We start from the raw sequence: 12350 nt of genomic DNA, 5'->3' as shown, positions 1-12350 counted from the left end.
TTATCTACCCCACCCCAATTGTTGTTGTTGTAAATAGGGTTGAGGCAGGGATTAGTCGGACGGGATGGACAAGTGAAAAAAACACTTAATCAGTAACTTGAAAGAATGTCCCTAAAACTCTAGCAATTAATTAAGTTGTATAACATTAAAAAGGTTACTATAATGGTATAATGACTTTTAAGCGCAAATATATAGTCATAATCCTAATTTGTATCGTGCTTGGAAATGGAGTATGAAGCTTACCAATTTGGTAATTCAGAGAGATTTTGGATTTTTTCTTTTATGTAAGAAAAATAGTCTTTCTTTTTGAAGCTGATTTGTATACCAAATTTCGCAAAATGATTTTGTATTATCTGAAACTTATCTAATTAGCTCACTCATCTAAATTATTCGAATTCAAAAGATTAATTTTTTTTTAAAAAAATAGAACCTTTTTTTAATGATAAATTTGAAGAATTATATATTATATAGAGTTATCATTTTATTTTTATAATGAAACAATAACCGAACCTTTCGGCTAAAAGCAGAACAAATATTAAGTTTACCACTTTGGTAACTCAAAAGTAGCGGGAGAGATATTTTGAATTTTTTTCTTTTCAATTTTATGCAAGATAAATAGTTTTTGTTTTCGAAAAAGAAAAGTATTTTAATTAGGAAAATGATAAAGAGTTGGCTCCTGCGAAAGCAACCAAAACCTCTTGGTAGGAAGAAAAAGATTAATAAGAATTAAGATCAATCTCCTTTAGTAAATAAAAACCAAAAGAACACATAAGTAAATGATGGATACAAAGAGGCAAGTGAATCAACACCTACTACTCTGGACATGGTGCTTTTATCGGGTCAGTCTTACTCCGAAAAGACCACACAGAAAAAGTTCGATTCGTATGTATTACAAAGGGTTTTTGCTAAAATGCTTCCTGAACTAAGATTATAACTAGAAACGCCTAATGTCTTTGGGAGGCTTAAAGTGAAGAGGATGAGTTTCTGGGGTGGCAGTTTCGTCTTCTTTCCACATCTTTATGGTCTTATCAGCTTCACAGCTGATCAGCCTTGAGCCGGTTGCGTCGTAGGTGAGGGCATAAATGCCAGCCTCACTGTCCAGTGACCCTGAAACATAGTAAGGACTAGAATAAACCTTTTGCTCCTCGTGATAAAGTCAACAATAAAAGTAAACATCAACTTATCAACACACATACCAGGTTGAACAATAGTTTGAGATTGCTGGAAATTGTGACCACTTTTCCAATCCCAAAACCACATGCTTCCATTGTCACCTACACAAGGAGATGCACAATACATCATTGACCTCCAGCTTAAGAACCAGAAGAGGAAAGTGGCGAGGAGTGGAGAAGAGGCGGAACAAAAAATGAGTGGAATGGGTGAATAGGGTGGTGACATTAACTACTTCTCACCTCCAGTGACCATTACACCTTCATCATTAACTGCCATCGCATTGACTATGGTTTTCTGTTGGGAACTGGGAAAAAATGTTGACATTACTTTAGATTCAAATTTACTAAGAAAAAGGTATACTGAATATGATATATATTAAGATGTAGATGTCAAGGTTTTATGGCATATCATGAGACTTACAGCATGTTGTGCATAAATTCTCCTTTTGGAAGACTGAATTTTTTTATGTTGTCTGCTGATGCAGAAGCAAAACAATCCCTGCAAGAAAATGAAAATAACAATTAATAGTGTACTCCGAGGAGAAGTTAGGGAATCAGGAAAATAGCAGGGCATCTGTCGTGTAAACATACTCCGTAGGATGCTGAGCCATAGCTCGAACAGATTTCTTGTGATGTGTGAGAGTTGCCATTGTCTTACCTGCCAGGCAAGGAAAATTAATAATCATAGGAAATTAGAAACTGGAACCATTATAATAATAAACACATATAGTCCAGTAAAGAAATCCTAGTTACCATATCTAAGGTCCCAGAACTTAATGGTACTGTCATGAGAGCCAGTTATAACCTGTGGATCCTGAAACAAAACTCCCCATCATGAAATCTGATTGTTAACTTTAGGCAATAATGCGACTATGAAAGAGTTGTTAACATATGATTAAGACATCATAAAAATGAGACACCATGCGTAATGCTTTTAGTAGACCCGGGAGTTCTTTGTTTCATACCCTAATTGTTCTAATCATACAGAAACCACTTCTACAAAGAAACAGATACATGGATGCATTAAGAGTTGCTAAGGTTTAACAGTCTCATGAAGGTGCATCAATTTGCACGCGCAGTCTGTACCCTGTTTATACTATGTGAACCATCCTTACCAAGAAATATTCGGCCGCCACATTAGGGGTTAAAACAGAAAGTATCCAGAAAAGGTAATTAGAATCTTGTACTGGTATAGATTTTAGCATAAAATCACATAAATCTTTATATGTAACACTTCACACATTCCATATGATTAACAGCTAGACCACCACCACTACAGTTGAGCGTTTTGTTTTCAAACCAAGTATTTTGATCCAGAAACCCATTTTGTTTTATTGTTTAAATAGCACCAAAAAAAAATAACAACCCAAGACATGTTTTTTGTTTCCACAAAAGGTCAGCTCAAGTGTTTTTAACTTCTATATGTTTCCCTTGGATTTTATAAATTGCAGCCCTACCCTCCTTTTTCCCCATTTTTAGCCAATACAGATTTAATCTCTTTATTTTTTTTCAACAAAAAGTTAATGAGATATTCTCTTATAAGAAAAAAATTTAGTGGTGGTGTAGACAACTTAGGACCCATTTGGCCATAGATTTCCCAAGTAAAATTTGGCAAATAGTATTTGTCCATACAATTTGTCATTATTTGACACATTTTTGGCAAATAATCCAAATTCTCAAATACTAGAAAAAACTAGTATTTTTTTTTTTGATAACCGAGAAATCCGTTTGTGACCCGCCCCTTTGGACCAATCACAACCTTCTAAACTCTGTGGATAATGGGCCCGTCCCTCTACCCTTCTCCACTTAAATACCGGGTTTCGCTTAGCATGGTGTGGGGCTTGAACGTGCGACCTAAGCCACAAATCGTCCACCTTTTGCCACTTGAGCTAGGCATTGGGGGTGAAAAAACTAGTATTTTTTTTGGTCAAATCTCATTATTTGGGAGCTATTAAAAATTCAATTCTACACCAAACTTTTGTCTTTTACAAAAACACCCTCTATAGTTGTTGTTTGCACTGTTTTACACATTTTTACGTGAACAACAAAGCAATGATGGAATATTCAGTGAATATGAAAGTGATGATATGGTTGTTGATGAAAATGACAAACAATCGGCTCAGGATAACAAAGTCATTGGCTTCGTCTACTTCATGATGTATGGAATGATGTTTGTTGCACTCGCACTGAAATACCACATTGTTCCAGTGTCATGGACACTACTTGTTATTTGCTGCAACGAAGATCCAATTGACTTGTTGCAGAAGTTATGAATCTTGTTACGTCGACGTTTCTATCTTGCTATGTAATACAAACCTATGAATAATTTTGATGGTTTTTAAAACTTAGGGGTATAAATTATATTTCTTAAAAAAATGAAATATGTTTTTCAAATACCATGGCCAAACACATGGTGAAATTTCACCCAAATAATATTTGCCAAAAATATTTGGAAATCTACGGCCAAACACTAGCTTAGACTGTTAACAGGAAATACATTTGGTAGCATCAAAGATGTGAAGTTCGTTTGAGGAACTCCAAAAATATTACATCAGTTTGAGGTAACTGGATGAGAACCCGTGAAGTGAAGGGGACGAGAATAGAAATATGTGCAAGTACAAGTGTGTACTTGAGAATTAAGCCTAGTTTAATATATTAAAATTCTTGAAAGTTGTGAAAGCTGCATGGAAATATAATGGTATCAAATATTTTTGGATGTTCCAAAATAGGAAAAGTCAAAATTTGAAACGGATAGAGCAACAAACACAGTAGTACATATTATGTGAAGTATAATGTGTCCCGTATAGAAGGAAACCTAGATTTCCAGGATCAGAACTAAAGTCTAAATTAAATTTGCTCCTAACAGGCAGTAATATAGACATAGATTATGATTAGCTTCAATGAATAAAAGAAGAAATTTTTAACAATCACAGGATGATGAAAATTGAACCTAATTTCAAACAAAGAAGATGAAAAAAAAAATCTGATAGCTAGGATAGTTCCAATGAATTGACATAAATAAAAAAAATAGGATGTTAATTGGGTTCTGGAAATAGGTAGAGGAAGTCACAAGGGGTAAATACAATTTCATGATATTTTATTTATGTTCATTTGCACTGCTCATGGAGCATTATACCCCAAAAATTCCAGAATCAAGCTCCTCTTTGAGTATGATTGGTTCCTGCACTGGTAGGAGCTTTGAGTTCTATTTTCCAATGTTGTATGAAGTTCACTTTTGTGATTTGTGCTACTTCCTTTAGTTATTGGTATTGTCTCAGTCTAGTCAGTCAATTGATCCACTTGTGAGTGTGTTAGTATAGTAGTAATCTGGTAATCCAATTTTTTTACTTTTTGATCAGTTTGCCTGGTAGTCCAGTCTAGATTAAGACTCCAGAAATTTAGGATTTTCGTTAACCAAACTATGGTTTCAAATCAGGATCAAATTGCTACTACATCTAGATTTTTTAAGCTTCCAGTCGTGAATTAATCTCCACACTATTGTACCTCGTAAGTAACAGTGTTATTGCCTCATGCTTAAAATAATAAGACAGATTTAGCATTAGACCCAACTATAAAGGAATCCTTACCATCGGCCTGGTAAAAACAGAACAAACAGTATTGTCATGTCCAGATAGAGCATGAATTTGCATTTTGCTACGAATATCCCAAACCTGAAATCATGATAAAATTTAAATAGAAGTCAGAACTAAACCAGTGTTGACATAGGAAGTACAAAATGAGAAAACTACTAAAAGCTTCAGTACTAGGATCTGCTCTTCCTCAAGAGAAAAGGCATCAATAATGTACCCGGCAGACAGAATCACGACCCCCGGTGAACAAGATGTCAATGGTTGGATGAAGAGCCAAGCAATAAACACCGCTGAGGTGGCCATGATAGGAGCGGATCACCTGAAAATACATATAAGCCAAATGTACCCAAAAAGAAACATTGACCTGAGTTGTGAATGGCATTCAGCACTGTCATAATTACCTTATTTTGTTCCAGGTCCCAGCATTTAACTAGCTTATCATCACCAGCTGAGAACATGTATGTGTGTTTATTGCTAACAGCAAGGCCTGCAAGGAGACTCCTATTGTCACTGGTCTATATCTTAGGTTAGAACTCAATATCCTCAGGCATGTTATAATATTTGATCATATTTCTGAACAAATAAAAGTTCTGGACAACAAACCTCGGACTTGTTCAATGTGCCCTGTTAAAGTGAGCTTCAGTCTTCCACTTGCTAAATCCCATATCTTGTACCATCGCAGAAAAAAAGAAGATATACTTAGTGCATGATGGACAACCAATTACAAATGCCTAATGCATGCGTAGCCATCTATATATGAAGATGAAAACTGGTAAAAAATCCCACCACTCTAACAAAGACACAGGTAAAGAGCAGAGGTGTTCTCACCAATTGCCATTCTATAACTAAATGAATGCCTTCGATAACATAGGACTGTAGTAAGTAACTTTGTCTCAAGTACCAACTCTAGAGCCTTATATCAAGTCACACACAGATATTCCAACTAACCTCCAAGATTTTCAGGACTCATGATCAGAAATGGTAGTAATAGGGTAAACAGTATATAATCACAACTAAATCATCTTCATTGCTGGCTGTGCATACCATAAACCTTTTTTATGCAAAGTATCCAGGCCGCATTCAAATAAAAATTGCATAAATGTACATTAAGTTTCACCCGAACTTGGAGAGAACAACCAGTACAGTTTTTTTTTTTGATGAAGTACCAGTACAGTTATCACTCTCTCAAAAATAATTTCTGGTACCAGCAATAATATTTCAATTTTCTTTTTCTTTTTTTGATTGGAGCTGGTAGAACTAGTCTAAGGTGCACAAGCTGAAATGGTGTGGGCTACAATCCAGGAGCCATTACACCTTAAATCCAATATTATTATTTTTTTGATAAAGATAAAGTTGTATTCTTCAGCATTTAGGGTGTATTGGCTACCTCCAAAAAGTTACAAGCTATATCCATAATTACATAGATCCTAGGAAATCTACCAACTGTTCTACTTCTTCTATATCTTCTTTACACCAAAAATGCAACATGTTGATGCAATTTTGTTCAACTTTCTGAATAGTGTTAGTAATATTCTCATGACACCTGAGGTTTCTTTCTCTCCAAATAGCCCACCAGACACACTACAGACCACCATCTCTTTTGGGTCTTGCTCCCCCCTTCCAACAGCTCAAAATCTCAGCAGTATGTTCTGGCATATACACCTTAAATCCAATATTACAGCAGCTTTTAAATTAAAAATTATGGTCCACAGGAAATAAAAAAATAAAAGAGAATAGTTTCATCTCTGCAAAAACTGGATTCCTGACCACTTCCACCCACACCCCAAAAAAAAGGCACTTCCAAAGACACACTAACAGGTTTATTCCCTTTTTGGTAATGGAATTTTCCGGATACAATGTTTTACCTTGATAGTTCGATCTGCTGATCCTGTACAAAACCAAGTATTACTAGGATCCACTGCGACAGACCGCACCCATCCCAAATGGCCACTGATAACCTACACAATTAAACAAAGTCATGCATTAGAACTTAGATATATAATATGCCATGACACATTGAAGACTGAACAGCAAAAATAGTGCAGGTGTAAAGTATAAAATAATGAAATGAATTATTGACAGTTTTTTGAATGAAATAAACCCTATGTAGAGTTTATCCTTTATGGGACTAGTACATAACAAGAGGTCTCATGATTTAAATTAACATATGTTTAAATTGTTATGAAGCCACCCACTATCTTGCTCTTTTGACCAGACTGCAGAGTATAGGAACCTGGAAGACAAATCTTCTTAGAGATCAACTCTTAATAAGTTGACAAATTAATCCCAGTAAAGTGGCTCTACAGTTTTAAACATTCAAAATTTACAGAAAAGTAGAAATATTGAACTTATTAGCGATGAATTTTTGTAATCTAAAAGCAGGTCATAAGTACAAAACGTAAGGGAGGTAAAATTTAAGATATTAAGTGTAGTTTCATACCCTCCACTAGATATTTGACATAGTTAAAATCCATATTTGAGGACTAAAAGAATAACGAAACGATAATAGTAAGAAGGTAAAACTGATCCACACACACTGACCTTCTCAAAGGGGGAGCTTATATTTAGCTGGAGTTAGGTGATAAAGAATAATTGAAACCACTACATGAAAACTTGGAACGATAATAAATTTACTAGAAATCAAAACATAGAAACACAGCCCTAGGCTTTATTCGGTGTACAATAATGCCGAGTTACTAAAACAACAGAATTATCTTACCCGGTAATTTTTCCAGGGAGCACGCCATATTGGACGAGGCCATCTGCTTGGTATTCTTTCCATGATTGCAGCAGTTGACAGATTTCTGAAGGGAATTTAAAGTAAAGAATTCATTGCATAAGCACAACATATGATTGGCTTAAGGAAGAAAATTCTTTTGCAGTTAATTCTCAAAAAAGAAAAAAAAAATCTTTTGCAGTTTTGTCTTGGCAGGTTGATTAGAAAGCCAATTTTATTAAGAAGAAAAAAACACACACAGACGCAACCAAGGGTGTGGTCTTGGTTGATTGATTAGAGAGCCGATTTTGTTAAGAAGAAGAAATACAGACAGACACACCCAAGGGTGCGGTCTAATGTTTCAATTCAGAGGGTGTAAACCATGAAAATCAGAGTTCAAATCCCAACAAGAAGCGCTAGATACGCGAAAGATGTCCTAAAGTAAACACCACTATTATAAAAAAGAAAAAGAAAAAATACATGCATGGACGTTGTTGTGGCACTGTTAAAATGGCAACAATCAGATACCAGCACAAGCATATAGATGTTGCACTCAAGATGAACTTTTGATATGCTAAATGCCAAGACTAGGTATCAACAGGAACTTTTGGGAATTTTTTTTTTATGTCAAGGTACTGCATTAGTCATACAAAATAGAGTACTACATATTTGTATATTCCGAGTTACATAGTGTCATTTGATTAAAACTCCTAGAAGGGAATACCAACAAAAAAGGATAATCCAACAATTTTGATTTTTTCTCTTTAAGCAGGTAACAAATTTGTGTATTAACAATTTTGAATCATCCGTTCAGAAACATGAAAAGTGAAATACAAGTTTGACACAGTCATCCATCTAGTTTTATATAGTTCTCTTCCTCTAGTATTTTGACAAACACATTATTTGGGTATGACCATATATTCATACATAATATGTTTTGAAATGATACTTTATACTGGAAAATTGGCCATCCTGAAATATTATAAGCACAACATCAGACAGTTACAGGGCACCACTTAAGTGTCTATAACATCTCATAACATGACCACTAACTATTACGATAGCCGGACATCACATGAAACTAACCCCTGAACTCAAGTTTATGGATAAACTCTATAAAATTGCTTAAAAGTTTGAAGCCTTCTTTTTGGAGGGGTCCGAGCTTAAAACATGAAGCCTTGTAAATACCCATGGCAGAAGTTTATTCACTCCACAGAATATTGCGTCTAAGATGCACCATATTTGAATAAATTATTAAAGAGTGCTACTTTTTTGAAAGAGAAAAGGTCAACAGAACTAAATAACAAACAAACTCATATCATGTTTACTACATCCACTCTCGTCTTGAATCTTGATACTCTTAGGGGTCGTTTGGTGTGACGGATAAAAATAAATAGTGATGGGATAAGAAAATAGTGATGGGATAAAAATTTTGCATCTTGTTTGGTTGCCATGTTTGGGATAACTTATCCCACCATTTATATCATAGTGATGGGATAAGTTATCCCAAGATAGCTAATTCAAAGGTAGCTTGTTCCCAACCAAACGACCCCTTAGTCTCTTGCTTTAGCACAGGAAATAGCAAATAACTAATTGAGTGGTTTCTAAACACTTCCCCATAGCTATTTACAGGGCCCCAATAAGTTCCCAAGAGGGCTATATTATACCATGTCCAAGTTTATTACCCAAATTTGTAAACTACCCTAGTCCTATGTAGGGGGGATGTGAAAAAAGGCCTAGTAGACAAAGTCACTACACCACAAAAATAGATATGACATTTCAAAAAACAGCCAATATTTCATTTAATATAGAGAAATATAATACGAAAGAAAGGCATGCATAACAACCTTTCAGATGAACCGTGAGAAGGAACAACAGCATTGCTTTTCCCTGAGAACCTAACATCAGTCCTACAAAATAATTCCACAATATTGTAAGCATAAATTAAGTATTGAAAGGCCAATCAGTCCCTGCCAACATCATATCCTCTAAATAAAAAAAACCACTAAGATTTATGTGGGTTGCATGTGAGTGTCTAAAGAAGGAACGTAAAGTACTTACGGGCCATTTGCTGGTATGGATGGACCAAGAGCCAGTTCATTTCCGGTTCTCTCGTCTCTTGTATTTTCAGGACCTGGCAAGAAAAGCTAAATGTATATCACAAATGAGAGAAAAAAAATAAACCGAAAATTCAGAAATATAATTCACTATGGCAGGTTCCAAATTCCAGCAATATTTGTCCATTAGAAAACAAAGACAATATTGTCAATTTGCAGAAATTCACACCAACTCGTTCAATCTCAGATCAAATAGTCCTCAACAAACCAAAGCTACCCTCTGATGATGCCCCAAAGTTCAAAGTTGTGATTTCTCATAATATGTTTCTCTCTCGTTAACACGCTCCAAAATGCATACTTTAACAATTCTAGTAATCTTTCTTTACTCAACTACAAATTCATAATGCTAACAACAAGTAGCAATGCACCATGTGGATCCGTGAGAATTTTCACAAGAAGATACTGCTGACCAAGTTTTGCACATATGTTGCTACAATTATACATTTCCCTTTATGCTTTCTCCCTTCTCTTCGGAGAAGCTGGCAAGCAGGTTTATTACAGGAAGAATTCCAGTAATCCATTCACAATATGGAAGGTAAAAGAGGATTGCAGGTCACTGTGAAAATTCTTGACGATAAGTGTGTCACTATGAAAGTATAATGAATGAATTGAGGGTTTTATAGACTGAATGGCTCACCCATCAAATAGTCAGTTTTTTGGGTTAGCTCTCCTATTCAATCTGTAACAAGAAAGTATTTTGGGTAGATGGAATACCTGGAAGAGCAAGGGCATTGGAGGGTGCAGAAGCTGGTTGAGCTTGATTCTGCACACCCGCTTTAGCATTAGAAGACGGTTCAGCCGCTGAGCCTTTTATCCCTCCATACTCGACATTTAGCTGTAACATTCAAAACCCATCAGTTTGGTTTGAATCCCCAAAACACATAAGATAGAAGATACCGAAGAATAACACAATGCCCTACAACTTGTAAAGCATGCCCACTAAAATCTAGTATTGAACATCTTCCTTTCTTATCTACTTAGCAGGAAAATTACAATCTTTACAAAGAATCAGCATGATTACTGACCTTAAAGCTCGTTCGAATTTTCTTGCTGCACAAAGGGATTAAAAAAAACGTAAATAATCAGATAAAGCAATTATATTAAAGAAAACGAAAATTAGGGCTAATTAGGGATTCCAAACAGCGGCGGGACTAGAGAGAAAAAAGGGGTAATTGACATTGTACTTTCAATTAGATTTTAAGGGATACCTTTCAGGGTCAGGAAGAGGGAAATGACCATGGAGAGGTGAAAATAGGTCAAGAGATCGTTTAAGGGACTTGAAGCTTAGCTTCTTCAGCGATTGTGGCTCCACTGGAAATTCTGATTCCATTGTTGGACCCGGCATTCCTTACAGAGGCCGCGTAAGAGAGTCACTTCTTCTGCCGACGCCGGAGTCGTACTGTACCGCCGGGAGGAGATGGCCGGAATATAGAGCTCTTTTCCCTGCAAAATAATAATACAACATCTTGCGGTTTGCATATAACAAAAGAAAAAAGGGTTCAAAAATTCCTATTTTTAATAAATAATTATTAATTTTAATGATATTTTTTACCATTTATAGTATACATAGTAATATTATAAAAAAAATTATTAGTATGTTTTAAAAGTGAATATGTATGAAATATAAATGTATTATAAGTGTTTTAAAATGTATTAGGCTTGTTTATCAAGAAATTGACATTGACACAATATAATATAAGTATATTAAAGTGTGTGATAATGTATCACTCGTGAATAAAATTTATATATTTGTGTTTTTTAAATATTCTCTATATATACTAAAATTATATTATAATTATTATAAGTGTTCAATTAAAAATATCATTATTATAAATAGTAAATATTTTTTACATATAAGATATCTATATAAATTTCCAAAAAAATAACCTTCAGTCATCCAAATAAACTAAAAATATCATGATTGTTTCAAAACAAAAAAAGAGACAAATTTATACCTATTATTTTTAAAATGTGATAATTTGCTCGTTCCTCCCAAGTGGGGACAAAAGAAGTGAAAAGAAATAAGTATTCTCAACTTATAACTGATGTCGTATAAACAACTATATAAATTAGACTTAAAAGAAAATATTAGCTTGTTTCTTTTCACTTCTTTTGTCTCACTTGGGATGAAGGAGCAAATCATAATCCCTAAAGTAGAAAAAAAAATCCATCAACCAAATTTAATAGTCTCTCAATTTCAAAAGATTTTTTTTTTTAGTTTTTTAAAAAAAGAATGACGCATTTCCTTTTTTGACAACACTTTAACTTTAACTTTCCACCTGACATGTTTGAGGCCACAAGATTAAAAGATATTTTTGTGACATACCTCTAATTTAGGATCACAAAATTAAAAAGTCTTATTTCTTTTTTTAAACTCCGTTTCAAGTCAAACTATGACATTTTTTTGAAACGGAAGGAGTACTATTATCTTTTCATTTTAAAATGAATAACCTACTTTTTTTTTAGTCTATTTTAAAAAGAATGATTTTTTCCTTTTTTCGCAATTCTTAAATTTCAGTTTTTCAAATGACATATTCAAGAATTATGACATTTTGATATATTTGACATAAAGTAATTTAGATTATGTGATTGAAAAGTTTTTTTTTTTTCGTAAAATATATGCCTTTTAAATTAGATCATTCTTTTTTAATATGATAGAGTAATAATTAAAGAAAAAGATTTATGAGTGATTTGTATCCCGAAATAGTCTGAATTCGAAACAAAATCAAGTTGCTTAAAAACCGCCGTTTTTGGG

At 34.3% G+C, this 12350-nt stretch overlaps 1 protein-coding gene across 1 annotated transcript; it reads right to left on the bottom strand.

The window, feature by feature from the left end:
* Window positions 1–716: 716 nt before the first annotated feature.
* Window positions 717–11065, bottom strand: LOC102589483 (protein pleiotropic regulatory locus 1). The gene is made up of 17 exons (XM_006339493.2): window positions 10804–11065; window positions 10621–10645; window positions 10310–10430; window positions 9540–9612; window positions 9326–9388; window positions 7482–7566; window positions 6628–6720; window positions 5366–5429; window positions 5164–5249; window positions 4980–5081; window positions 4760–4843; window positions 1926–1986; window positions 1764–1830; window positions 1594–1671; window positions 1413–1477; window positions 1197–1274; window positions 717–1107 (listed from the first exon to the last, which is right to left on the bottom strand). Exons 1-17 carry the CDS (start codon window positions 10938–10940, stop codon window positions 935–937), a joined length of 1455 nt encoding a protein of 484 aa, XP_006339555.1. The 5' UTR covers window positions 10941–11065; the 3' UTR covers window positions 717–934.
* Window positions 11066–12350: the final 1285 nt, after the last annotated feature.

Source organism: Solanum tuberosum, unplaced genomic scaffold (genome assembly GCF_000226075.1).
Source record: "Solanum tuberosum cultivar DM 1-3 516 R44 unplaced genomic scaffold, SolTub_3.0 scf00010, whole genome shotgun sequence".
In the NCBI taxonomy this organism is placed as follows: Eukaryota; Viridiplantae; Streptophyta; class Magnoliopsida; order Solanales; family Solanaceae; genus Solanum; species Solanum tuberosum.
The sequence above is the reverse complement of the archived record's forward strand: the minus strand, read 5'-3'. Positions and strand labels throughout refer to the sequence as shown.